This window comes from Heterocephalus glaber, unplaced genomic scaffold, assembly GCF_053883595.1.
Source record: "Heterocephalus glaber isolate CG9 unplaced genomic scaffold, H.glaber_assembly_v1.0 deba00001532, whole genome shotgun sequence".
Classification (NCBI taxonomy): Eukaryota; Metazoa; Chordata; class Mammalia; order Rodentia; family Bathyergidae; genus Heterocephalus; species Heterocephalus glaber.
The window spans coordinates 29,161,903-29,187,835 of record NW_028258330.1 but is presented as its reverse complement, the minus strand read 5'-3'; the positions used below and the strand labels follow the sequence as shown (position 1 = coordinate 29,187,835).

At 46.1% G+C, this 25,933-nt stretch overlaps 2 protein-coding genes and 4 non-coding genes across 12 annotated transcripts; 5 read left to right on the top strand and 1 right to left on the bottom strand.

The window, feature by feature from the left end:
- The first annotated feature begins 239 nt into the window (after nucleotides 1-239).
- Nucleotides 240-14,837, top strand: LOC101697842 (uncharacterized). Its single transcript, XM_021246862.2, has 8 exons — nucleotides 240-406; nucleotides 1,627-1,780; nucleotides 2,242-2,362; nucleotides 3,796-3,866; nucleotides 5,215-5,284; nucleotides 6,088-6,137; nucleotides 6,685-6,834; nucleotides 14,067-14,837. Exons 1-7 carry the CDS (start codon nucleotides 240-242, stop codon nucleotides 6,748-6,750), a joined length of 699 nt encoding a protein of 232 aa, XP_021102521.2. The 3' UTR covers nucleotides 6,751-6,834; nucleotides 14,067-14,837.
- On the top strand, nucleotides 3,266-3,397 carry LOC147824729 (small nucleolar RNA SNORA71). Its single transcript, XR_015442110.1, has one exon. It is a non-coding gene; the product is annotated as a small nucleolar RNA SNORA71 (small nucleolar RNA).
- On the top strand, nucleotides 5,872-6,005 carry LOC147824728 (small nucleolar RNA SNORA71). Its single transcript, XR_015442109.1, has one exon. It is a non-coding gene; the product is annotated as a small nucleolar RNA SNORA71 (small nucleolar RNA).
- On the top strand, nucleotides 9,183-9,315 carry LOC147824727 (small nucleolar RNA SNORA71). The gene has a single exon (XR_015442112.1). It is a non-coding gene; the product is annotated as a small nucleolar RNA SNORA71 (small nucleolar RNA).
- On the top strand, nucleotides 10,914-11,047 carry LOC147824726 (small nucleolar RNA SNORA71). The gene has a single exon (XR_015442113.1). It is a non-coding gene; the product is annotated as a small nucleolar RNA SNORA71 (small nucleolar RNA).
- On the bottom strand, nucleotides 11,893-24,929 carry LOC110346306 (lipopolysaccharide-binding protein-like). 7 transcript variants are annotated; one of them, XM_021246857.2, is made up of 8 exons: nucleotides 24,512-24,929; nucleotides 23,485-23,599; nucleotides 23,076-23,157; nucleotides 21,675-21,803; nucleotides 21,139-21,294; nucleotides 19,335-19,398; nucleotides 17,050-17,113; nucleotides 15,055-16,639 (listed from the first exon to the last, which is right to left on the bottom strand). In XM_021246857.2, exons 2-8 carry the CDS (start codon nucleotides 23,495-23,497, stop codon nucleotides 16,530-16,532), a joined length of 618 nt encoding a protein of 205 aa, XP_021102516.1. In that variant the 5' UTR covers nucleotides 23,498-23,599; nucleotides 24,512-24,929; the 3' UTR covers nucleotides 15,055-16,529. The 7 variants fall into 7 exon arrangements, 6 of the variants coding, with proteins under 6 accessions (XP_021102513.1, XP_021102514.1, XP_021102515.1 ...); XR_002390249.2 differs by lacking the exons at nucleotides 15,055-16,639; nucleotides 17,050-17,113; nucleotides 23,076-23,157 and adding exons at nucleotides 13,464-13,520; nucleotides 14,042-14,171; XM_021246856.2 differs by lacking the exons at nucleotides 15,055-16,639; nucleotides 23,076-23,157 and adding an exon at nucleotides 14,045-14,171.
- Between the last annotated feature and the right edge of the window lie 1,004 nt (nucleotides 24,930-25,933).

Genomic DNA, 25,933 nt, shown 5'->3' with positions numbered 1-25,933 from the left:
GATGATTAACAAGCACTGACCACCCTTTTTAGATGCCAGACCCCTGTAGGCACCAAAGATGGAGAAATGAACCAGCCAAGATGACTTCCCTGGTGTAATGGGCACAAGAAATGCAAAAGAAAATGTTGGTTTGAGTCGTGGTTCTTTCTCCTTCCAGACTTCTGAAAGCACCTGCACCTTTATCTGCTAAAGGCTGGGGGATCCAGAAGGCAACACCCCTCCAAAGGGGTTCCTGGAGTATGAGTGAGAGCTGCTGGATCTCAGCCCCTTGCTGCTGCTTCTCTTTCAGCCCTGAAGGGCAATTAAAGCCAGATTGCCTCAGACCTGAACTGATGATCACAGCCATCACCAGCCACGACTGGCTGCTCAACCCTGGAAATGTAGCTAGCCTGAATTATAACATGCTGTAAATGGAAAGCACATACCAGATTCAAAGACTTTGTGTGAGAAAAAGAATAGTAAATAACTCATTAATAATTTTAAAAATATTGATTACATACTGCCATATTATTTTGGCTGTAGTACTGGATTAAATAAAATATATTATTAAAATTGTTGGCCAGATTGGTGGTGCATGCCTGTAATCCCAGCACTCAGGAGGCTGAGGCAGGAGGATTGCCATGAGTTTGAGGCCAGCCTGGGCTATGTAGTGAGTTTAAGGCTAGCCTGAACTACATAGCAAGACTCTGTCTCAAAAAACAAAAAAAATTGTTTTTTAAATAATAATAATAATAATAATATTTTGAGGTGCTGGGGACCCAGGGCCTCCTACGTGATAAGGAGGCACTCTGCCACCGAGCTACATACCCACCACGTTTTTTGTTTTAGTTTTTTTTGGTACCAGGGATTGAACTCGGGACCTTGTGCTTGCAAGGCAGGCACTGGTACCACTGAGCTAAATCCCCGGCCCTCCACTTTTCTTTTTTATTTTGAGACAATATCACTAAGTTGCATAAGATGGTGACAAACTTGTGATTCTCTTGCCTCAACCTCCCCAGTGGCTGGCATTACAGGTTCGCGCCACATTTGGCCAATCCCACATATTTCTAGTTTATTTGAAGCTTTGTTTTTATTTTGTTTTGGGTTTTTTGTTCGTTTGTTTTTGGTACCTTTGAGCTTGCAAGGCAGGCGCAGCACCACTGAGCTAAATTCCCAGTCCACTGAAGTTTTGCAAAGCATTCATTCCCTGCTTGCCAATCTGGGCTCATTTTCTCACTCTCATGTTCCAGTCTTTGGCCAAGACTCTTACATGGGGGTCTGATGTGTGGCCAACACTGCACCGGTATTGCGACACTGTACTGAATCAGACAGATGTCCACTGGACACTTGCAGAAAGAAGGGCAAGCTAAACACATTCCATGAGCTGATCCTAGCACCACCTCTTACTGTGGAAAACCAATCATTCCTACATATTAACCACAAATCAGTGACCAAGAAATATCTTCAGGACAAATGTAAAGCCAAGCAAATGAATTATGATTTTTTCCAAAATTCCAGACGGCTTTTGAAAATTATCCCAAACCCTTCAGGCCGACGTTGGCCTCCTCTCCACCAGAGGGAGATGCAGGGAAGACGCGCATTTCGCTAGGCGGTGGTACTGATCTAGGCCGCAACCTGTCCATTCAGGTGCACTTCCGCCGGCGCCGACCACGTGGAGGCGATTTCCTGTCTCGTGGCAGCATTTCCTCACTGTCAGGCGCAGCTTCCCAAGATCAATCGTCTCGCGTCGTCCGCTGCTGCCTGTTTTGTCTCGTCCGCCGCCCAGCGCTACGGCTCCAAGGTGAGTCCACTGCAGGGCACTGGCCCATTAGGAAGAACCGAGGCCCGTTTCAGGAGCCACCTGTTCCCCAAGGACCTAGGTCTCCGGAGACTCGTATGTTCTTGGAAGAGGCAGCCGGTGGGCAGCTGCCAGGGCCGCCCCGGGAAGGACGCCCCTTGCGGTCGGCGACCCAGGGGGCGCCCACCGCCGTGGTCTTTTATACCCGTGTTTCGGCCTCCTACTCCTGGCATTCGAAGCCCGGAATACCTTGTGGTTCGTTTACACGGGGTCAGTGTTGTGCCACGTCCTAGAACCAGCCGACTCATTTCTCTCCACGATCTTTCAAGGCCAGGCCTGAAAACCTCCCTTTTGCATGCGGTTTGGCCGAATTTTCGGTTGAGGACGCTTCCAGGGGCCTAGGGGACAGCATCGGGACTACCGTCCCCTTGTTGCACTGAAGCTCTTTCCTGTCTCCTGCTTAGGCCTTGCTGCTGCGCGGCCACATGGAAATGGATGGAAATTCCCCCGTGGTCGGCGTCGCTGGTTCTGCAATAGTTAGCGCTCCCTCCCTCCGCGCTGCCAGTCCGGAGACCAGATGTCCCGGTAAGTGCTGCTTCGCTGAGCACCTGGAAGTATGGGGCCTTCTGAATCGACTTTCAGCCTACACCCACAGAGCCATGGTGGTGGAACACAAATAGGTTCTGAGATCTGTGTGGCAAAGCCCCTGTGCAGACTGAAGCCTGGTGGAGCACATGGGGGTCTGGGTTGGGAAACCATTGAAACCCGAGGTCAAATCCTAGTTGAGTTCCCTCATGTTCCTGAGCTTTACTTTCTGTGAAGTAGGGAAGCTGCAAAGATCTGTGAGAGTAGTGAGCTTGGCTGCTTTCCTTTTGAATCCTGGTGTCTGGCTACATGTAGATAGTGTCTGTCTCCGTCTCTGTCTCTGTTTCAGTCTCTCTCTGGTTTTGTTAAAGACAAGGTCTCACTATGTAGCTCAGGCTGGCCTTGAACTCTTGGTAGTCCTCTTGTCTCAGCCTCCTGAGTGCTGGGATTACAGGTGTGCACCACCATGCCTGGCAGACATTCAGTATTTGTGGGGTGTACACCTTAAGCATTTTGACCAGAAATTTATGTTCTGATGGGCTTTTTATGGTAGATGGGATATTTTTGTTTTGATTTGTGGAATTGGGCATTGGATATTGGGGCCTTTGCATTGAGCTACATCCCCAGCTTTTTTTGTTTGTTTATTGTGTTTTATTTTGAGACAGGATCTTGCTAAGTGCTTAAATTGCCCAGACTATGTTCAAACTTTCAATTTTTCTGTCTTAGTCTCCCAAAGTACTGGGGTTACAGGCGTGTGCTGCCATACCCAGCTGGCATGGAATCTTAAATGTGATGATGGCTCTCAGGGTCTTGGGCTTGGTGGGGCAGCTTCCTCTCTCTGGACTGTTGGTGAGAGTTACCATGCTTACAAATGAGCTTCCTGGTTCACCCGGCCTTTTTTGCCCCTGTATTCGAAAGTGATCTTGGGCTGCCTGTGCCCTGGTCATTGAGTGCAGGGAAAGGAACTGCTGAAAGCCTTTCCCCGTGTTTGGAGGGCTCACTCCTGTCCCCTCCAAACTCTGGAGCTTTCTTACACCTTGACACCTTTTAGATGCCCTTGGCACCTGATGTCTGGCGTACCATATGCTCTGTGCAGCTCAGTGCTGTTGTCTAAAACTTTAGCAGAGGAAAATGGTAGGTGGGCAGCAAAGCCACAGCAGGAGTCACCTTTTTATTTTTTTATTTCTGGTTTTGTTTTGTTTTGTGGCGAGACAGACAGCAGAACCACTGAGCTAATCCTCGGCCTAAGGAGTCACCTTTTCAGCCTCACCTGTACTGTGATCTTTTTTCTTTTTGGTACCAGGAATCAAATTCAGGACCTTGGCGCTTGCCAGACAGGTGCAGTGCCACTGAACTACATCCCTCGCCCTCTCTACTGTGATCTGGAGGGGAGTGTCTGAGTCCTAACTTTTGATTTACCTCATCCTTTGCAGATTCTCAATGTTTGACACTTATGGAACAAATGAAAAACGAGATGGAAAGAAGAGAAGCCCACTGCTGTAAGGTAATAGGCCTCAGATGTTTTGGCACATCAGGGACATACTTTTTTTTCTTTTTTTTGTTTCAAGGGACATACTTTTGAGCAAGGCAGGTCCCCTGGCCCACCAGGGTAGATGTCCTCATAGACTGTCATTTTAGTGCCAGGAACAAAACAAGTAGAGCTGGGCATGGGTGACATAGTCAAGTGAGCCATGTAATCCACCCTGGTCCCTAGATGACAAAAGTGGGCCAGTTTCGCAGTGCTTCATGTCAGACTACCATGTGTTGTGTCACACACTCAAGCCGTCCCAAGTTCATTCAGTGTACAGATTCAGGGCCACTACAGACTAATCCACCTGTATATAAGATGAAACTGAAGATGTCCCTGCATAGCCTTCTCTTTAGATAAGCTCTTTTCATATAACTGAGACAGTAGACCAGTGTTTATGTAATAATGCTAATTTCTGTGAAGCATTTACCACCTGCCAGCTTCTCCATGTACTGCTGTCCAGGACAGGTTTGACCAGTGACTTGTGGGGTGGCTCACCCGGCCTTGTTTATAGCAGAGGTGACAGCTCAGTGCAGAGAGGGCAAGGAGGTGTCTCCATCCTGCCAGAAAGCAGCTGGACCATGTTAATCCAAAGAGAAGTATGTCCTCTGGAGATCTTCCACATCTGGGAAGCAGATGGAGATGACATGAAGCCAGCTTCATCTGGTTCTTAGTTTGAGATGCATCTGGCTCTTGCTGTGCCCATTTGGGTTCCAGGGGTTTACAGGGCTCTGTCCTTTCCTTTGGTATAAGGGTGGCAGAATGTCTGAATGAAATGCAGGAAGGGTTTTGGCAATGTACTCACCCATGCCCGTGCCTAAGTACCTGAGGACCTACCCACATCCTTGGTTTTCTCATCAGGAAAGCAGGAGTGAAGAGGTGATTTTTCTTAGAATTATGTTGTTCCTGCCACCTTTCTTACTTGAAGGATCTTCCCTTTTCCTCTTGGCTGGGGCAGATTAAATTTACCCACGACAAAATGGCAGCTTCTAGGTCTTGTGCTCTGTCCTGCTGCTGTCCCGGCTCAGGCCATTTTCCAGGTGTCTAACTGGCCAAGCCTAGTGTCCATTTCTACCCCTTGTTCAGAGTAATTGTAGGTTGCCTGTATACTGGTCTTTGGTAATACAGGAAAAGCCATGAAGTTTCCCCAAGTGTGGAGCACGCATTGTTGTCTCTTTCAGAGGGATTGGCAGTGACCCCAGCCTGTGCAAGGCAAGCTGTCAGTGCATTCTCCGTCCACAACTGATGAATGTCATGGTTTCCTGGACATGCTATAAACAGTGCCACATGCGCTGATCCCATGCTGGCTTCTTATCCCCTGTAGGAGTGTCACATGTCTGCTGATGAGTGTATGAGAGGTGTCCTCAGGGAGAACACGGATGGTGATGTCTCAGGTAAGTGGTGGTGTGCTTTGTTCTCTAGAACTCAGGTTTATTGGGGGGGGGGGGTCAGTGGAGTTTAGGTGCTACGGTGTGGGGAGTGAGAGCTTAGATGAGGACTGCTTCCATTTGCTCCTAGTTGTCCCCTTGGCCAAAGGACAGTTGGGCCCTCTTTGTTCGTGGGACTGCTACAGAGAAGGTGCTTCCAGAGCCAGGTTTGGGCTCCGAGCATCCCTGATGAAGGCCCTGTGTTAAGAGGAAAACAGTGTATTGGAATGGACAGAGGGATAGCTAGAGACTTAACTCTAGGTTCTTACCCAGCGAGCACCCTGCTGGTCTTCTGTGAGCCTCAGTGGATGATATTCAATACTCAAACCCAGTCTCTTAGAGCTCAAGGATGCTGAGTAGTTCTGCCAGTGTTTGCCCTCCTTTCAGTTCTTGGCAGGCAATGAACGCTAACTGATCTCTGAGTCACGAAGCAGCTGCTATTCTCTCTACTGTGAATCTAGTCATTGCCCTGTGTGCTGGTCTTCCCGTTTCAGCCATTTCCTGGGATGCTGGGCCATGGCCTCTCTGTTCAGCTAACCCTCTTTCCTTTTCTACCCTGTATTCGAAAGTGATCATGGGCTGACTGTGCCCTGGTCATTGATAGTGCAGGAAGAGGAACTGCTGAAAGCCTTTCCCCGTGTTTGGAAGGTCTACGCCTGTCCTTGCCAGACCCTGGAGCTTTCCCACACCTCCTTCCTACCTTTTAGATGCCTCCTGGCTCCTAACATCCTCTAGTTTAGTAAATTGCTCTTTTCTCTGGCCTGGGGCAGGTTTCTGTGACATCTTGAGAGAAGGGTGTGGAAGCCTGGACCTAAACAAGGTAGTTGGGCTGGGCTGGTGTGGAACCTGGACAGCAGCCTCCTCCTTCCTCCAGGGAGCTTTCTCCATCTCCATCCACCTCCCACCTTGGCACTAATCAGACTGCATGGAAATTATTGCTTTGCTTGTCTCCTAGCTTGGTCTCTGATGATCATGAGGACAGCATGTTCCTTCTGTGTCTTCATTTGCTTTGTTGGTCACAAGATCAGGGCTCTATCAGGATAGGACAAAGAAAAAATAAAGGAGATTCCCTTTGCTGTAGGGAGCTGGGGTTCATTGCCTTCTGGAGTGTTGGGTTGGGGGGTGCTGAGTAAGCAGTCCGTGAAGAGAGGTTCAGGGCAGAAGCACATTGGTACTTTCTCTCCTTGAAGAATTCTTCAGCAAGTCGCTTTTCCTTGCTGAAGGCTAGGGAAGGCTTTTCCAACTCCAACCTGTGAGTATTGTGGCAAGGACCAGGGATGGAACAGGATATAATTGAGGGGTTTATGGGAGGGGTTTATGGCCGTAGTTCTTACACAGCCCTCCTGCTGCTCTGTGACCTTCTGCAGGTCTGTGCTGGATGCTGCCAGAGAAGTAGCACATTCAAGAATGTCATGGCCCCAACATTCCTTTGATTGTAACATTTAGTAACAGTTGGCACAACAGATAAAACAGACATGTCCCACCTGTCTTAGGAGATCTCCAGTCCTTTCCTAGAGGTAAGCTGCTTTTCTCATTCCTAAAAAAATACAACTTTAGGTGATGGTAATACAGTTAAGTCAATGCTTGTGCACCACTGTGTACGGAGGCTTGGTGATAAAGTGTCTCACAAGAGAATCAGACTGGGCTCTGAGGCCAGATCTCTGGTCCATTCTGTAGAGTTACGGCTTTTTGTACCCTGTAATGTCAGGTTCTTTTTCCCTGGTGTGTTGCGTAGTGATGAAGGGAGGTTATGAGGATGAGAAGAAGGGGGATGCATGGATCCCCAGATCCAGATTTCCCTTTCCTGGGACACCTACTTCACATCTGGCGCCGGGTTCAGGCCAGCAAACGCTGATAGTGAGATGAATGAAGATGGGAGAGACTTATCTTTGAAGAGGGTCGGGGAACCTCACCAAAATGAAGCCCCGATTGACTCAAACTCTCACATTTACTGAGGAAGAACAAAGGCAATGTGTCCTGCTGAGCACAGAGGTTTGTCTCAGGTTAGCAAGGCATGATGACAGTTTGGCTGAATTATTAACTTTTCTGTTTTTGGTACTGGGGATCGAACTTGGGACCTTGTGCTTTTGAGGCAGGTGGTGGAACCACTGAGCTGAATCCCCGGCCCTGAATGATAAACTTTTATCTGATTATCCCCTAAGGAGCTTCCTTGTTTTCCCTATAAAGCACATTTCTGCTCAGGGTGGCAAAACATCCCATCCTCAGGATGTTCCAGCTTCTCAGAGTAAGCAGACTTTCCCTCCCCTGAGGAGACATTGTCCTGTTGGGTATCACAAAAACTCTACATCTGGGGCTGGGGATTTAGCTCAGTAGTGCTGTTGCCTGCCTTGCAAGTGAAAGGTCCTGAGTTTGATCCCCAGTACAGGAAGAAAAAAAAAAAACTCTACAGGCTGGCCCTCACTCTTTTTTTTCTTTGAGACATGGTCTCACTGTGTAGTTTAAGCTGGCCTTGAGCTTACTGTGTAGCCCAGGCTGGCCTCGAACTTGCAGTGATCCTCCTGCCTCAGCCTCCTGGGTGCCAGCACAACTGGCACCACATGCCTTTTGGGGCTATGAAGGACATGACATCTCCAGAGACCTGCTGGTAGAGAATTTTGGGCTTTTTTCTGTGTTGCAGGCAGCAGCAAGCTGTAACAGGAAGTGGGTGGATTTAGGCTTCAGAGACATCCATACTGTAGAGAACAGGGAAAAGGAACGTTACTAGAACCTCTGCAGTAAGTCCTAGTCTCCTGCGAGCCACGGCAGGACAAGGTGAATTAACTTTATACAGGAAAGGTAGAAAAAGTGAGACTTGCAGAAGCTGAGCTTCGGGCCTGATCAGTGCTGCTCTGGGCAGCAAAGACAAAAGACCCCAAGCATGCAGCACCTTTTATTCAGTACCAGGAGAAACAAATATAACAAATGACTTGCAGAGAGTTCAGTACCTCACATTGGGATAAACAAGGTATAACAAAAGACGGGGTTGGAAATCCAAGAACAATGAGGAACTGAGTAGATGAAGATTTTGTTCCTCCCAGGATGTCTTCAGCTGGTATAATCTTGTCCTGGAGAATCACAGCATCACTGGATCAATGAGGTCTCAGTTGTGACCAGAGGCCAAAATGGAATTATGTCTCAATGCTATAGCTGGGCTGTAGGCAGGAGAACTAGGCTAACCAAATGATTTTTCCCTAAAATTATGTAGCATTGCTCCCAACACCATACCTGCCTCTTAATCCTTCCTCGGCCACTATCTGGCTCTGTGATCATCATTGTTCTAGTTGTACCCAGTCGTCAGGACAGACAGCCCCATAAGGGAAAAAAGAGTGAAGGTCCAGCCTGGAGAAGAGAGTGTGCAGACTTCCTGAGGCTCTCCCTCCCTCACAGTTACATGGAACCCATCTTTCCCTTAACAGTGAATAGAAACACGTCCACAAGGTGTGCCAGGGGAGCCCATTGGAGACTTAGTACCCAAGGCTTTTATTGAGGGCTGGTCATGCAGACTCCTTTTGCCTTGGAGGTAATACAAGTCCAGACTCAGGAGGAAGCCAGGAATTCAGCCCAAAGCACATTGTTTGCACAGAGTCTGCGCCCAGGGACCTGCTGTGACCAGTTAGCTGCTGACTAAGAATGTGCTGAGAGCCAGGTTTCAGACCCCAGTCAAGGGCCAGTTTCCTGATGGAGAAAACAAAAAAGATGATTTTTATAGATGTGACCGTGTGATCCTGATCTCTAGCCCCCAAATTTTTCTCATTTTTGTCAGAAGTGTCTTCTTTGATTGCCACATGGCAGTTGCAATGTGCTCTTCCCTTTGGACCAGGCATCTGGCACCAGGCTCCCATCCATCTTGGCTCTCTTCCCTCTGCCCTGCATTCGAAAGTGATTGTGGACTGGCTATGCCCTGGTCATTGATAGTGCAAGGAGAGAAACGTTGAAAGATGTTTTCCCTGAGTTTAGAGGGTTCACCTGTCCCTTCTGAACCCTGGAGCTTTCCCACACTCCTTCTGCCATCTTTGTAGGAAGACAGTGCTTCTTGGGCTGCCACAGGAGTCAGCAGCAGGGCAGCATTGTGCCAGGGTCTTAGCTTGTCTTGTTTCCAGAAAGCTGGGTGTCTATATATTGAGATGTTGCCCACCGGAGTTTAATACTGTGAGGGACGGGTCAAGATTACAGAGCCTCAGTCCTGCTCATGGAAAGACTGTGTTTCAGGAATCATAGTGAATGCATGTTACAGCACAGTTAGGAGTAAAGTGCAACATTGGTATACACAGTGATTTCCAACGTCTTTCCAAAGAGCAGCTTCCTGAAGATGGTGTTTTGGGGCACGTTTCTAAAGCACTCCAGTAGGAAGGTACATTAGAGCTCAAGACTTATTTATCCTACATGTCTGCTATATTGTATCCTTACATACATCTCCCCCTTTTTTCAGTCTGTTCCACTTATAAGGGACAGCATGCAGTAGTATTTCATTATCTTATTTCACTTAGCATGATGTCCTCTAGGTCCATCCGTATGGTAAATGGCAGGATCTCCTTTTTCAAGGCTGAACAATTTGTGTGTGTATGTGTGTCATTTAGATATAAGTTACAGAGAACATTTTTTCTGTTCATCTGTCGATGGTCCTTGGAGTGGGATATGACAACTAATGCTGCAGTGAATGTGCGAGTGCCTGTGTCTTTGAAGCAGTGGTGCACTCCTTTGGGTATATACCAAGAGGAATTTCTGGGTTCCAGCATCATACACTGATGAGCAACAGCTGGGTCACAGTTGGTACACGATAATGTGGATATCATTCCCATCACAGAATGTGTGTTGACCCTTCCTCAGTTAGGTTTCCTAGTTCTCGGGGTAGCAGTGTGGCTGTAGAGTACACTTGGTACAGCCAGCACTTGTGGGATGCTTGTGATGTGCCAGCCACCACGCCAGATGCTCTGTTTCTGTTGAAGGTGGCTGGGCTGTGTGCTGAGACTATGCGGATGTGGTGTCTATAAAGGCTACAGGTAAGATTTTTGGACTATTTTGGAATATTGTTTTGCTTTACGTTCTGTAATGCCGTGTCCATGTGCCCTGGGGCTTGGATGGTGGCATATGAGGAAGTGGGGTGAGAGTGGCATCCTGTGAGTTCCACTTGTATTGGCAGTGGGCCGGGTAGCCTCTCATCTCTCCAGCATCTCTGCCAGGGAGGGCCATCCAGAAACCTGCTCTCCTCTGCCTCTGGGGCTCTGATGTGTCAGTAATGTGCTGTGATGAGAAGCGTGTAGATTCAGGCACCAGTGACTCTGATTCCCTGTGTGAACCCACCTAGCTGTGTGACCTGCTCTCAGCCTCTGCTTTGTCTGACAGGCTAAGCTGGGATAACAGTGCTTTGATTTGTTTTTTTTTCTGTGTTATGACCACATGCTCTTGACCTTTTCCAACTAAAAAACATACCCAGTATTTTTATGCTGGAAGTGTCTTTTGACTCCCTGTGGTCTGCATGACACAGTGGCAGGAACTTGGATGCTGGGCTCAGCTAAGCTGTTGTCCCCGACTCAGGCCATTCTCCAGCCCCCTGGCACAGCCTCCCTTTCTTCCTGGCTTTTCTGCCCTTTTCAGCTCCTGTATCCAAAAGTGATCTTGGGCTGCCTGTGCCTCGATCATTGGTAGTTCAGGGAGAGGAACATTGAAAGACATTTCCCTCGTGTTCGGAGGGGCCACCTCATCACTTCTGAACCCTGGAGCTTTCCTACACTCTAGTCTTCCTTCTACCATCCCTTCAGACCTTGGGCCTTCACTGTCTGCGACTGGACCAGCTTCCTGACTTGATGCTTACTTTGTCTTTTCAAATGAAGAATCTTTTTGCCAGATACCAATCTATGCATTTCCATTTGGACTCCATACTACAATAAATTCTGGCAGTGCTGTAGGACACACATGAGAGTTGTAAATTGTAGGTTCTGGCTCATTTCTTTGCTCCTTTATTGTGTCGTCCTCTCCCCCCAATCTGGGGATTGAACCCAGGACCTTGTTATACACACTGGCCAACTGCTCTACCACTGAGAAACACCCTTAGTCCTCTTTCTTTAGTTGTGTTTTTTTTTTGGTACGGGGGATCGAACTCGGGTCCTTGTGCTTGTGCAGCAGGCGGCGAAACCACTGAGCTAAATCCCCGGCCCTCTTCCCTTTATTTTTTTGAGACAGATTTACTTTCTGGTTCAGACTGGTCTTAAATTCAAGGCAATCCTCCTACCTCACCCTCCCCAGTGTTGGAATTATAGGTGTGCGTCACCATACTCTGGCTTGCCAGCCTCCCCCCTTAATTTTGAGAGAAAGTCTTGCTAATTTGAGAAGGCTGGCCTTGAGCTGTGATTACAGGCAGTCCTTTACCCTTTCTTGGAAAAAAAAAAGTACACTGCTTCTCCAGGTGGCACCAGAAGTGTCAGACAAAGAGTAGCAAAGACAGGCTGATGTCAGAGCAAAGAGGAGGGTTCTCTCGATTCAGAGTCATGTTAAAGTGCTCATTTGTTTTTTTTCTTTTTTTCTTTTTTCCCCAGTACCAGGGATCAAACTTGGGTCCTCATGCTTTCTAGGCAGGCGCCGGAGCCACTGAGCTAAATCCCCTGCCCAAAGTGTTCATTTCTTATAATCCATTGGAAGTTTGAGGACTTGTTAGTCATTGGATGTAGGACGAGAACATCGACTGATTAACTCTTTTTTTAAATTAATTTTATTGGTACATTTTAGGTATACAATATAATGACATTCATCATTGGAAATTTGCACCTTTACGTAATCTCTCTTGGTTCTTATTTTTTCCCCATTCCCCTGCCATCCCTTCAACCCCTCCACACTCGCTATTTACAGAGACTTTATTTCCATTTTTTTTCATTTTCTCATATTAATTCCATTCCCTTTCCTTTTCTGTACTCTTCCCACTTCCTCTTCCCCTTTCCCCTTTTCCTATTTCACATCTGATTAACTCTTTGTAGCCCTCTTTCCTGGATTTTTATCTGCTTTTGTGAGTTGTCTTTTGAAACAAGTGACCTCAGAGAAGAAATTCTCAGGGCTTCAAATCTTTGAAATCTATATTTGTAGACTCGACTTCCTGTGCTGGTCTAGGTTGCTTTTGGGCCTAAGGAGCAATCTGTTACTCAGTGGTCACTTAGATGCGAAGTTTGCCCTTGGCTCATATGCTGCCTGCCTTAGTCTGTGCTCCATGTGGGTCTTGCAAGGCGGAGACCCTGTGTCTTCACTTTGTGAGTGCAAAGCTGTAACCTGGTGTCCCCGGTAACGGGTAGGGTGAGGTTGGAGACGAGGTCAGGGTATCCAATCCCTCTGGTGCTCACCATTGGTTTAAGGGTGCCTCTGCAATTTTCAAATACTTTTCTATATTCAGGTCTTACATTTGAGGTTAGGATCCCGTTTCACCTTGTTTTTATTCCCATGGCATAATGATGTGGAGATAGTAATTCCTGGTACTTGGTAGCCATCTAGTGAACTTTTTCCTGGCCTTCAAGCCTGCCTTCCTGCCCCTTTTGTGCTCTTGGTCCTGGGGCTTTGAAGTTCAGCCAGGTATGAGGAGTTAGTGGACAGCATTGACTGTTTTAGAAAGATGGCTTCTAAGCCAGGCATGATGGTGCACACCTGCAGTCCCAGCATTTTGGAGGCTGAGGCAGGAGGATTGCTGCAAATTCAAGGCCTGCCTGGGGTACATAGTGGGTTCATGGCCAGCCTGAACTACAGAGAGAACTTGCTTCAAAATAGATAGGTAGGTAGACAGACAGCTAGCTTCTTTTCTCTCCACAGTGACCTGGAGATTGAAAACTCTAAGTGTAGAGTCCTGTGGGTTGAATGGGGTTCACTTGCTGTATGATGACCTCAAGCATTGATAACTTGTGTATTTATCTTTCAAGTGGAATTTGTGATCACTGGCATTTGTGATCTTCAAAGAGCTGGCTACCTAACAGGTCCCCCTGGAAGTTTGGCTTCCACTTGCCTTTCTGGGTTGGGTCAAATTGAATGTGTCCTTGTGAAATAGGAGACAGCTGTGAGGGCCTTGCAGTAGGCTGGGCAGGCAAGTAATGACTGTGTGGTGGAAGAGCTAGGAATGGTGGTCTGTTTGTTCCTTTTATCAAGATGCTGTGGCTTCTGTGATCCCAGCTCCTTGGGAGGCTAAATGGGAGGATCCCAAGTTTGAGGTCAGCATGGGCAGCTTAGCAAGATCCTGTTTGAAAATAAAAGGGCTTAGGACAAAGCTCGGTGATAGAACCCTTGCATGAGGCCTTGGATTCAACCCCTACTACTGCAGAAACCAAAATAAAGTTGCCATGGAACTCAGTATTACAGCCCGATGGTGAGCTCTTGCTCTTATTGTGAACACCTTGAAAGAAAACCATTTATTATAAAAAAAACTTTTATTTTTCTATTCTTAGGATTTCTAACGTGGTGTGCATAAACTAGGAGCCGTCTATTAGCAACTTCTGTGTGATGTTGGCTTGGGCAGAAGGTGGTGCTGGAGCCTCAGTACTTGTGTGCTTCCTCACCCTCCTAGGTCTCATCCTTCGATCCAGAGACTGTCAAGCAAGTCCCAGGCCTCGGGGTCAATGCCCTGGGGATAGCTTGGGATCTGGGTGTGCTGGTATTTTTCTCAATGATGATAAGTTAGTGCCAAGGACCTGGAACCTACAGCGAGGGGCTAAGTCATTTTGTGTTTATGCAGATGGAGCTCTAAACCATTGTCCTCACCTTCCTTTCTCTTGGTGTTGTTCAGGGACTCTGGGGCAGAGAATGGAGAGCGAGGTCACCACCTGAAGTGTAACTGGAGTCGCGGCTGTCCCTGCAGCCTGCTCAGAGCATCGGGGAACAGCTCTTCACTCTGCGCAAGAATTGGGATCCAGACATGGGGACTCCAACCTGTTCTTCCAACCGGGCCCCTCCTAACAGCACATTGAGCTGTAGGACTCATCAGTGGGTGAATCCACAGAGGAGTACAGTGCCCCATGACACAGTTGCCTTCTAGATGCATGAGAATTCTGGGGGGCATTTTAGGTCTAAACCATAACAGAGTATATTCTTTTCTCAAGCATATAAAAAGCATTTAGAAATACAGTGTTTTTTATATTCCAAATTATTAAAAAACAAAGTCTCACATACCAAAGAATTAGATTTACAGACTTTAATTGGTACTATAATATAATTAAGGATAAGTTTAAAAGTTATATTTGGATAATTTTAAGCATATTAAAATAACTTCAAAGTAGAATCCATTAAGGGAATTAGAAACTATTTATAGCTGAGTATGTATCAAAATTGTGCAATGTAGCTGAAGTAATTTTTAGAGATTTATTATTTACATGTTATATAAAAATATTTAAATGTAATAAGTAATAAATGAGAAAAAAATTGCTTCAAGAAAATGGAAATAATGGAAAGGCCTTTGATAAAGTGGAGAAGCCTCTGATAAGACTGATAAATAACAATTTTAGGAGTGAAGGAGAATAGGATGGATAAGGCTGGAATTAAAAATGAATAATGTGGCTTACTTGGTGCCTTTAAAACTTTGAACTTTTATAGAGCAAACATTTTTTAGGAAAAATTAAAATTGCCCCAAAGAGAATGAAAAAAATCTAATAAAACTCCAAGTAAAGACCCTAGAGATTGCATGCCTATAGTCCTAGCACTCTGGAGGCTGAGGCAGGAGGATCACCAGCCTGAACTACATAGTAAAACCCTGTCTCAAAAAACAAAAAAGACTGGGCCAAGTTCAACAGCCAGATTTATTTACTTACTATAACAAAACTTTCATCATTAAAGCTGTGACTGATAAGAGAAATCTTTGATTCATCCTGGAATAGACATAATGACCAAAATATTTACTTCGCATTGTTGGGGGATGGTTGCTTAGTCCATTAGCAAGAATATGAAAAGCGCTTGGCCTTGGCATCAGACTCTGCCATCTCCCCGCCCCCAGTACTAGGGATCAAACTCAGGACCTTGTGTTTGTGAGGCAGGCGCGGTGCCACTGAGCTAAATCACCCATCCCAGACTCTGCCATCTTTATAGTTTCGTCACAGTCTGGTTGTGTTCAGATGCGATGTGTAGGAGTCAGACTTTTGGTCAGACCTTTCTCATTTTGCCACCCTGTTGGTTTCAGATTGCAGGTATTTTAGCTATTAAGGCTGTAAGGTGGTAGTGCACTGGTAGGCTGTGTTAATCTGTGTTAATGTTGATTGGGTGGAAGAGGAGTAAGAATTACTATAAGGATGTGGTTAGTCACCATGGAGGAAGAAAAGTGAACAGAAGACCCGGGCCAGCTCATACCCTGGATTTGCGCTAAGAGTGCTGAGGTTGCCACTGGCAGGTAAGGGCTTGAGACCTAGCAAAAGGATCACGTACAGTTGGGCTGTCCTCACTTTTTGCTGAGACATTTATAAAGTGCAAAAATACTAAATTTTTCATATTAGTATAGTTTTCCCATAATTGATTCAGGAATATGGAACTTAATGTCAGTTTTGTGGGGTTTTTTAAATCCTAAATTTGATGAATAGTTTTGAGGCCAAAGCAAGACAATCAGCTGAAATCAAAGTTTGTTGAACATGTGCACCCCATCCTGAGCCTGGCTGCTCCAGTGTGCTACACACTCAGGAGGTGGAAGAAGGAGGCTTTGAGCCTGTGTCTGTCTTGACTGACATTGAGTGACCTGTACAGGTAAATTCTTTAGGTGTCATGTTGAGCAGGAGCTTTGCCTGGCCAATGTTCATGATTTTATCCTTCATTGAAGTTTAGTGTAGATTAGTGCAGAGTCAGGTGAGCTCCCTAGTTTAGACTGAGGACAACTATAAAGAAGAAGGACGAAGTTTGGTAAAGTGCTGTGGCCAGGTGTCCAGATGTCACAGGTTCCTTGGTGACTAATGTCCATGGGGCAGAGAGCTTATGGGAGAAGAGGCTGCAGCCTTGGTTCTCCACAAGGTCTTGCTCCATCCTCAGCCTAATTGATATTGGCTCCTAAGAGCAAGAAGTTCTAGAGAGAAGGCAAAAAGGATAATCAAGGAAAGAAAAGTAATTTGCTGAGCCATACAGGTGCTACAGCTTCCCACATGAATCAAAAGCCAGGTCAGTGTAGGCTCCAAGCTTTAGGCCCCAGAGGCCTTTACATATAGTGTCCCTCTCAGCTTCCTGTCCCCAGGAATTTATGCTTCCCAAGCCACTGATTTCTGGAAGACATCCATAAATGTTAGTTTCCTCCAAAAATTTGTTCCCTCAGGAGAGAAAGGCAAAGCTGAGTGCTGCCTGAGCTGCTTAGTCCTAGAATGCAGTCCAGGGTTTCGTTGCAGTGGGAACATCCTGTGAAGTGAAGACACTGGCAATGAGCACTGGTGGATTTACATCTCCTGGCAGAAGGAACACCAGGAGCAAAGATTATGTGGCAGGGTGGAGCATGGAGTATTAGAAGAACTGATGGGGCCCAGAGTGGCTGAGTTTGAGCATCTCTTGTTTCATTAAAGCAGATGGAACATAGGAAGCATCTGCTTCTCCCACCTCTTCCCACCTTGTGCTGCTACCAGATTCCCCCCCCCCCGATCCTCCATTGCCAGAGAACAGACCCCCCCCACCTCAAAAGGTGCCCTGTAACTGTAGGATGGAGTTGCTAGATGGGAAGAATTCCCCCAGGGTTGCCCAGGAGGGATGCTCCGGGGTAAACTAGTGTCATGGTGTCTGAGGGCACCCAGGGAAGTTGAGGGGGCACTCCAAACCTGGCAGAGTCCTGAGATAGGGCTCCAGGTAGGAAGTGGTGGACTTCCTGACCATTTCGCAGATCTGCCAGAGGGGAAGAGAAAGCTGGTAAGTCCTCCCTCCACTGCCCTCCTCAGCAATGCTCCAGCTCCCCCAGCTCCACCTCCAGGAATCATGGGCTGCAATCCAGCCCTGGAAGTACCTCTGAGTGTGTGCTGGGAAGGGTCAGGAAACAGGTTGAAAAGGAAGAAGAGGCCACTCCCCATCAATACGTAGCACAGTAGGGCCCAGATTAAATCCTACCACTCATTCCCTGACCCTTTTGGCTCCTCTTGCTCAGATCCTGAAATCTCTCCAGGACCTGGCACTGGGAATAAGGGATCCATCATGGAGCATGGCATCTGATCTGCAGGCAGTGCTGACCAGGTCATTAGAGGGCCCATAACAAAGCTAGAAGAGGGCCCAGCCTCAGAATCCCAGTCCTCCTTGGCTACTCACTTGTTTCTGGGGAATTCTAGCTGGGGATATCAGAAGTCCCTAGCCTGGCAACTTCCCGTATTTAGCAATTCCTACACCCCTCCCCATCATTTTGCCTTTCCCAATATTATCATTTATTTAATATTTTCTTTATACAAACTGGCCTTTTCAAACGGACATACATTTAATAAAAAATACAGAAACTTCATACTGCTCTTTTTAGTGGAAACTGGTAGTCCCTGACATAAATAGGATATAACTGGGAAAATGAATATTGTACAAGGAATTGGAAAAAAAGTGTTCTGGAAGACTGGCTAGATGGTGCTACAGTTAGTTAATCCCCTCTTTGTCAGAAAAAAAAGGATGCATTGGTCTCATACTGAGACTTCTTGTCTTTGGTGTGAGAAAAGAAAGAAGACTGCAGAGAGAATTGCTCCTTCATTGTCATTCTGCATAATTTAATACCAAGGCTTCCTGTCACTTAAAATCAACTCTCTGGGAAGCATCTTCATTTTGAAAGCATTGTTCTCATGTAAACCCAAAGGCTGTCTGGTGGACCTAGGTTGGCCTCCCTGGAGCACCAAGCCAGGACAACACTGCCCAGGGAGCCAGCCCTCCCAGGACATGATCTTACCTATCTTTCCCCAAAACTCCTGGCTAGAGATTCTCTTCATTCAGAGCCAGCTAGAACTCTGCACTCACGACACTGTGGGAACTAAAGTCAATGACCACATCTGAAACAGTACATACCTCTCTGTTTTTTTTTTTTTTTTCTCCATACCAGGGATCAAACTGGGGTCCTTGTGCTTGTGCAGCAGGCAGCGAAACCACTGAGCTAAATCCCTAGCAAGTCCATCCCTCTCTGACACTTGCCTCATTCCCCAGATTTTTCTGGCCTATGTTTCCTATGTTTGAAGGGCAAAGACCACAATCCACGTGCGACTAGTGGAGAGCTTAGCTGGGTATGAAAATAACCTCACCCATTTATCTAGCTCTTAGTCCTAGGCACTTATATCACATCTCTTGGTCCTCACAGCAAGGTAGATGTTATGATTATTCCTATTTATAGATAGGAATCCTAAAGCTCAGGGAGGTTCAGTTAGTTATCTAAGACTTAACAGCTATGAAAGTCTAGGATTTAAACCCAGAGCATCTAACTGCTGGACTGTGGCTCAACATTGAAGAGTAAAGAGGGTGAGGTAGTTCTGAGATGGTAACAATGCTGTTACTCCAAACACAACTTGAGTCCCAGGAACTCAGTGGTAGGGGTCATTGTCCCCCTTTGACAAATGTGGAGACTGAGGCTCCTGTGAATTCATTGAGTTGCCCAAGATACATAGAGCATAAATTGAAGAGGCACCTGCCCACCTCCACAAACCAAGTGCTTTCCAGGGGTGAGTGATCCCAAAGGCCATTGCCACTGCCATTCTCAATATGGTGTGTGTGTGTGGGGGGGAATCATGTTCCTAGGGTGAGAAAGATATACTAGGTTTCCTCCTAAAACGTTTTAAGATTAATTTTGGCATTGAAATCCTTGGACCACCTACAGTTGATTTTTTTGTATGGTGTGAGGGAGGGATCCAAGATCATTTCTCACCAATATTTCTCTAATACTAATACTACCTGCAATTAGATAATGAAAAAAAACTTTGTCAGTTCCATTGAGCACAGAGTTGGGAACTCACATGCCTTTGCATCATGCAAAAAGATTTTACTAAGCAAATTCAAATGGCGACATACTTAAGAGAGAAGACTTTTTCCAAACATCCAATATGTAAATACCAATGATTCATATGTTAACTACCAATCTGCTTATCCTTTTGTTTACCTTTTGTTCCAAGACCATTTTGATATTGTTTTCGATTATTTCATGGAAGAGGTTTAGGATCCAGCTAGAGAAAAGAGGAGAGAGGGTCAGGATGCATTTTATTACTAATCAAAGGCTGCCCACAGAGTTGAACTTTCCCACAGCCTGGCTGGACCTTGGTCCTTGGATGGCATGAGCTCTGAGGCTGCTGCCACAGAGACCCTGGCTGGGCTCCCTACTAGCCATGATTGGAGTGTTGTTTCCAGAAAAACCTGCCCCTTTTGCATCACGAGTACCCCTTAAGACAAAGTTCAAACACTGAAGCAGTCTGAGATTTTCCATGGACCACAGATGACATAGAGTCGTCCTGGACTCCTTGCCCTTCTTGTTCCCTGAATTCAATCCAATCTCCTCCCTCACCTCTACTGCCATGCCCTGCCATCATCTATCACCTGCACAACTGCCCGTGCCTGCTCTCTGATCTCCCCACCCCATCCACTCTGCCCTGCTCTAATTGCTTCTAAAGATTCAATCTTTAAAAACACAAATCTGGTTATATCGCTCCCCTTCTTAAAAATCCACTGTGTGTGTGTGTGTGTGTGTGTGTGTGTTTGTGTGGTGTAAACTATAGAATTTCATGGCACATGTCCACCTAATTAAAACAACACAGTGTTTTGAGGTCTACAGGCTCAGCTAAAGTTCTCTTTTTCCCATAAATAGCCTCAAGTTCAGGGCCCCTAGAGTGTGTGCAGAAAACTTATGTCAGTTAAATAAATGAACAACTGACAGCCCTGGACTCCCCCAGTACAAATTCACCTGCGACAGCAGCATTAAAGATCTCCGCATCTCTGTGTACTGTTAGTTCTCTCACCATGATGGATGGCATTGGTCATCCAATACTTCAATTTTAGGCAAAGAGGCACTTTGATGTTTATTCTGTGTCCTCTTGTTCCTGCCAGTTCCACTCTACCTATCTCACAACTACAGATTCCCTTCCCAAGCTCTTGTGCTCTCTGGTTGCAGGTTGTTTTGGCTAATGGGAGACAGAGGCAGGGAGGAAGGAAATGGGTTGGGGTACATACATTCAAGTTCCTCCTCCTACATCGTTGTGGTGACAATGCCTGGCTCTGTCTCATTTCCTTTTCCAAAGTTCCAGCTCTTTCTAGGCTCTGGTACAACCTTCAGATGCTTCCTACCTTCAGCTCCAGGAGTGGCAATGGCTCCCTGCTGTCCCTGGCCTCTGGATGCACCACTCTGCTGGTTTCCTTATTCCTGTCCACACTTGGGTTAACAGTCCTCTCATTAGATTTTTGTTGATTAAATCTGTTGAATTGCCCTCCATTTCCTACCAGGACCCAGGAGATGCAGTGACAATAAAAACAGTGTAAAAGCAGTCACTTTGAAGAAGTGCCATCATGCATTCAGTGCATCCCCCACAAGCAGGCCACTCTCTTTTCGGGGCTGCCACTAAACACATTTGCCTGGGAATCTATGTGCTTTTTCTTAAAGGGCCAGATAATAAACATTGTGGGCACTGTATGCTATCTGGGCTCTATCGCAACTACTGTACTCAGCTCTGCCACTGTAGTGCTAAAGCAGCCATAGACAAAAATGTAAGCCAATGAGCGTGGCTATGTTTCAATAAAACTTAATTTATAAAACAGGTGGCAGGTGAGAAATGGCTCAAAGGGCATAGTTTGCTGAGCCTTGATCTTGATGAGTGTTAAAATTCTGTTCTTTTGCTCCGTTAGATGAGCAGGACTTGGGGGAGCTGGATGCTGAGGCAGAGCTGATTATCTCCAGTGAATATACATGGGTCACCTACCTTAAGCTTCCAGAAATGTCAATGCTGACGTGGCCAATGGAGTTGCTGCACTGGGTCACCAAGGAAGTGGGGTGTCCAGACTGATCCTTGCCCAAGTTCAGAGAAACTGAGATAGAAATGCCATATACCTTCATATCAAAGGTGCCCTGTAGGGTGCTGTTAGAAGAAAGGCAAAGCAAACTCCTGTATAAGGAGGTTTGTTTTCAAGAAGAGCAGTCAGAAGAACACAGACCTGGGTTCCTACTAACTAACTGTGTCCCTTGTCTGGACCTCTATTTACCGTGAATGAAAACAGCCAGTGTTTGTTGGGTATACTATGTTCCAGGCACAGTGCTAAGTGCCTTATCTTTGTTGCATCTAGAAGTAGGTTATTGTTAACCCCATTTCACATATGATGAGACTAAAGCTTAAGCACAGTTGGATCTGGGTCCATTATATGCTAGACATTTGAGATTCCTGAAATGGGATCCAGGGAGGGAGGGTGTGCCCTGCCCAAAGACCAAGGCTGAGTAACATCTTAACCAAATACTACTCACATGAATGCCTTGTTCACCTTCCAATTCCCACCTATAGACATGTAGTTACTGGACAAAGAAACTCTTATGCCCAGCTCTGGAAGTAGACTCAGATCCCAGTTCTGGAGATTAAAGTGATAGATCTTCAGGCTAGGGAAGGAAGGCAGATTATCAAACCAGAAAAGCCATGTGTGACCCTAAATGGGTCCCAAGAGCCCCCTCTAGCCTCTTACAGTCTCTTTCAATTCTATGGACCTAAACCACAAAGACCATCTGGTCATCTCCTGTGCATCTTTCCAGGTCTGCCCAGGTCCTCCCTCCTCCAGGGAGCTCTTCTAACCCTCTGAGACTAAAGACTTCTCTTCTTTGACACCACTCCCACAGCTAGCTGCTCCTGTCCCTAATGATCTGACCCTCAGTGCTGCAAGGACCCTGTGAGCTGGCTTTGTATGTGTTCTGTCTTCACAGCTGGGGTCTCCAGGGAACAGCTAGCCCTTCACATACTCTCCCTCATTGCTTCAAATAGGAAACAAAGGCTTGGGGATGCGGATGCAGCTCAGTGGCAGAGCATGTGCATAGAATGGGTGAGGCCCTGGATTCTATCCCCAGAACCACTAAAACAAACAAACAACCACAGGGACTCACAATTTAGAGATCACTCACTAGTAATCTGTGGGCTATATGGGGCCTACAGATCTATCTTTCTTTTCTTTTTTTGTGTGTGACAGGGTCTCATTTCAACTCACTATGTAGCCCAGGCTGGCCTTGAACTCACGACAATCCTCCCAAGAGTTGGGATTATAGGCATGTGCCACTATACCTACCCGGGTTTACCTTTCTTTTCCTATGCTGTATTTAAAAAATTTTTAATCTAAACTGAAAGTATTAATGAGGACCAAAATGTATGATATATATTGTGAAATAGGAAGAAAAAGTTCAAAGAGAAAGGGGACCTGGGGGAAGGTGGGAGAAGGGAACGAAAAAAATAAGAAAAGAAGGAAAAAATGGAAACAAAGCTTTTGTGAATAGGGAGGGATGGAGGGATAGAAGGGAGGGAAGGGGAATGGGGAAAAAAACAAGAATCAAGATATATCATGTACAGGTACAAATTCCCAATGATGAGTGTGATCATAATGTATACCTAAAATTTACCAATAAACTTAATGAAAAAAAATAAAATTGGGAAAATTTTACACTAAAAACATGAAAAAATAAACAACTGGATTTTTGGTTTCTCTTAAAAAAATCAAAAGGGAATGCTACTGTCTACTTTCAGCATCAAACAATTGCAGGTAAGTAGCAGATGCCCCTCTTTGGGGCAAGTGCTCCCCAGGTAGGTGCTGCAAATATTCATTTGCTTATTTGTTCTCAGATCTATCCCCTGGTCTTCCCTTGCTTTGAGCCATATTGAGTAGGACTAACCTGTGCAAACTGCATTTCCCAGATCTTTTTGCAACAGGCTTCTGGTGAAGATTGGCCAATGGAAAGCAGTCAAGAGGAGAGTCTTGGATGAGAAGAGAGAGAAACTAGGATATTTCTTTTCCTCTCTCTGCCATCTTTAGCAATGCTTACACATCCACAGTGAGCCAGTTATTGTCTGGAAACCTCTCCAGGGCTCGAGTCTCCCTAACCAACTGATCTAGGGTTGAGGTATGGTTTACCTTTTCATCCTGATAATGCAGGAAACATGCAGCTCCTTTGAGCAATCCCACAAGAGCTAGCTGTAACCCTCTATCTTTAGTCCACTGCCAACTCCATGTTGATCCCTTCCCCCATGAATTTAGGTTCCCATCCTTCCTCGTTGGCTGTCCCTGGAGAAAGGAGACCTTACCTGTAAAAATCATAGCTCACCCATCCAACCCAACTGATCTCAGAACTTCCTGATATATCAGGCAACCTGATGGTGGACAGCTCCTTCTTCAGGGTGGTGACTGCATATTGTATGGCTGGGAGGAGGGAAATAGAAGGTTGTTTGACTTAGTTATTTGGTGGGAGGCAACCGAGGTGGCTATGCTTTGCAATCACATGCACTAGGATAGAAAACAAGATTTGCTACTTGCTGTTAATGCAATTCCTGGCAAGTCTCTTAAATTCCCTGAGCCTCAGCTTCCTCACTAGCAAAATGGTAACAATAATTCTGACCTGAGCCTGAGAAATAAATCAGGACTCAAAAATGTCAGGTAAATGGCAATCTTTGTTTTTATTCATTCAAAAAGATTTGGAGCAAAGGTGGGATACAAGGGACTCTTGGGGAATAACTCACTGCAGTTTGATCAGACTTTTTTCAGCTTTATTACTATTGCCAGGGGTGAAATGTCAGCCTTGCAGATTCCCAGGCCCAGCCTTAGCCAATCTTGGGATCTGTATTTTAACATACATATATCCTAGGAATTTTTATTTGTTTTGAGACAGGGTCTTGCTATATGGTGTGTGGTTCAGACTGGCCTTGAATTCGCTATGTAGCCTAGGCTGGTCTCGAATTTGCAATGATCCTCCTGCCTCAGCCTCCCAAGTGCTGGAATCAGGGCTGGGAATTTAGCTCAGTGGCACCGTGCCTGACTTGCAAGCAAAAGGTCCTGAGTTCGATCCCCGGTTCCAGAATTAAAAAAAAGTCAAGTGCTGGGATCACAGGCATGTGCCACCACATGCACCATCAATTTTAATGAAGGAGAAAGGCTGATCTAGTTCCATCCTTATCCTCCCAAATTCAAAATGGGAAAATTGAAGCCCAGAGGGTGACATCCAAAGTGCCTAAGTCAGGCAGTGGCCTTACCCTAGCCCATCACTCATTGTCTTTGTGACTTCAGAACTCTGGTGGGTAGAAAAGGGCATCAGAAGACACAAACCCATCTCCTTACCATATTTCAGGCTTTTCTTGGTGATTCTAGTCGTGAGCCCAGGATTAGAAGTCCCTTCTCCAAACTCGGAAAGCCCTGTCAGCAGCAGTAGGACCACTACCACACAGTATGGTCTGGCCTTCATTGTTGTCCTCGGCTCTTTCCTAGGCAGAGGTCCGTCAGAGTCTCTTTGTAGGATCCTCAGGTGCCTGTAAAGCCAGGGGACAGATGAGGAACTGAGCCTAGGGGAAGTGGGGTAGGGAAAGTTTGGGACTCTGAGGCAGCCCAGTTGCCTGCAATGTGAGATATGGAGAAGTTTTGCTTGTGAAATCGTTTCAGGTTTATTTTTGGCTTGAGAGCAGCAGAAGCGGTGTCACAACTCCAAATTCTTCCTCTTCCAAGCTTTCCTGCTCAATGCTGCCACAGGAGCCTCCCCACAGTCCCTCTCTCCAGCTGAACGCCACCCATTCATTCTGTGTTATCTACTTACGGAAGTCTAAACACCCAGCCCAGCAAAGAAGGCCACCACGGCCTGGCTGTGTGCCACAAACCTCTCCAACTGGATCTTCCAGTGCTCCTAATCCTGCCTGAGCCCTGCACTCTGGCTCTGCTGGAATCTGCTGGTATCCTCTGTTCTCTACTTAGGCCACTCAGGACACCTCAGGTCAGGTCACAAATACAACAGAGACATTCCATACCTCTCGGCTTTCAAGAACTTTACAATCTCTTGCCTATGTTTTATTTTTTTCAGTCAGTGTTCTTGAGGTATAATTTATATGCAATACAGTACACACATTTTAAGTGTACAGAACCATGAGTCTTGATACATGCATGCACCTGTGTGATCACACTATAGTGGAGGAACAGAACATGTCACCACCCCAAGAAATTCTGTGCTTCTTTCCAGTCACCTCCCTCCTCATGTCTACCCTAGAAACCACTGCTCTGCTTTCTGTTACCATAGATTAATTTTGCCTGTTCTAGAACTTCACATACATGGAATTATGCAATATATGTTCTTTTCTGACTGGCTTCTTTCATGCAGCTTTACATTTTTAAGATTAATCCATGCTGTTTTGTGTATCTATAGTTCTTTTTTAAGGGGGTGGTTTTGTTTGTTTTTGTTTTTTTTTAAAGAGAAATTGCTTATTTTATTTATTTATTTTTTGGTACCAGGGATTGAACTTGGGTCCTTGCGCCTGCAAGGCAGGCAGCGGAACCACTGAGCTAAATCCCTGGCCCCGGGGTGTTGTTTTTTGAGACAGGGTCTCACTATGCAGTTCAGACTGGCCTTGAACTCCCTCTGTAGTCTAGGCTGGCCTTTAACTCACAGTGATCCTCCTGCCTCAGTCTCCTGAGTGCTAGGATTACAGGTATGTGCCACCACACCCTACCCTCTGTAGTTCCTGTTTATAGCTGAATAGAAGTCTATATTGCCATGGC

Excerpts from the sequence above, each read along its gene's own strand:
- LOC101697842 (XM_021246862.2), top strand. The coding sequence starts at position 240 with ATGAGTGAGAGCTGCTGGATCTCAGCCCCTTGCTGCTGCTTCTCTTTC. Across the intron at positions 2,363-3,795 it reads TCCGGAGACCAGATGTCCCG|ATTCTCAATGTTTGACACTT; the intron begins GTAAGTGCTGCT and ends CATCCTTTGCAG. Across the intron at positions 5,285-6,087 it reads CACGGATGGTGATGTCTCAG|GTTTCTGTGACATCTTGAGA; the intron begins GTAAGTGGTGGT and ends GGCCTGGGGCAG.
- LOC110346306 (XM_021246852.2), bottom strand. The coding sequence starts at position 24,635 with ATGAAGGCCAGACCATACTGTGTGGTAGTGGTCCTACTGCTGCTGACA. Across the intron at positions 23,600-24,511 it reads CAAGAAAAGCCTGAAATATG|CCATACAATATGCAGTCACC; the intron begins GTAAGGAGATGG and ends CCCTCCTCCCAG. Across the intron at positions 19,399-21,138 it reads GACATTTCTGGAAGCTTAAG|CTGGATCCTAAACCTCTTCC; the intron begins GTAGGTGACCCA and ends TCTTTTCTCTAG.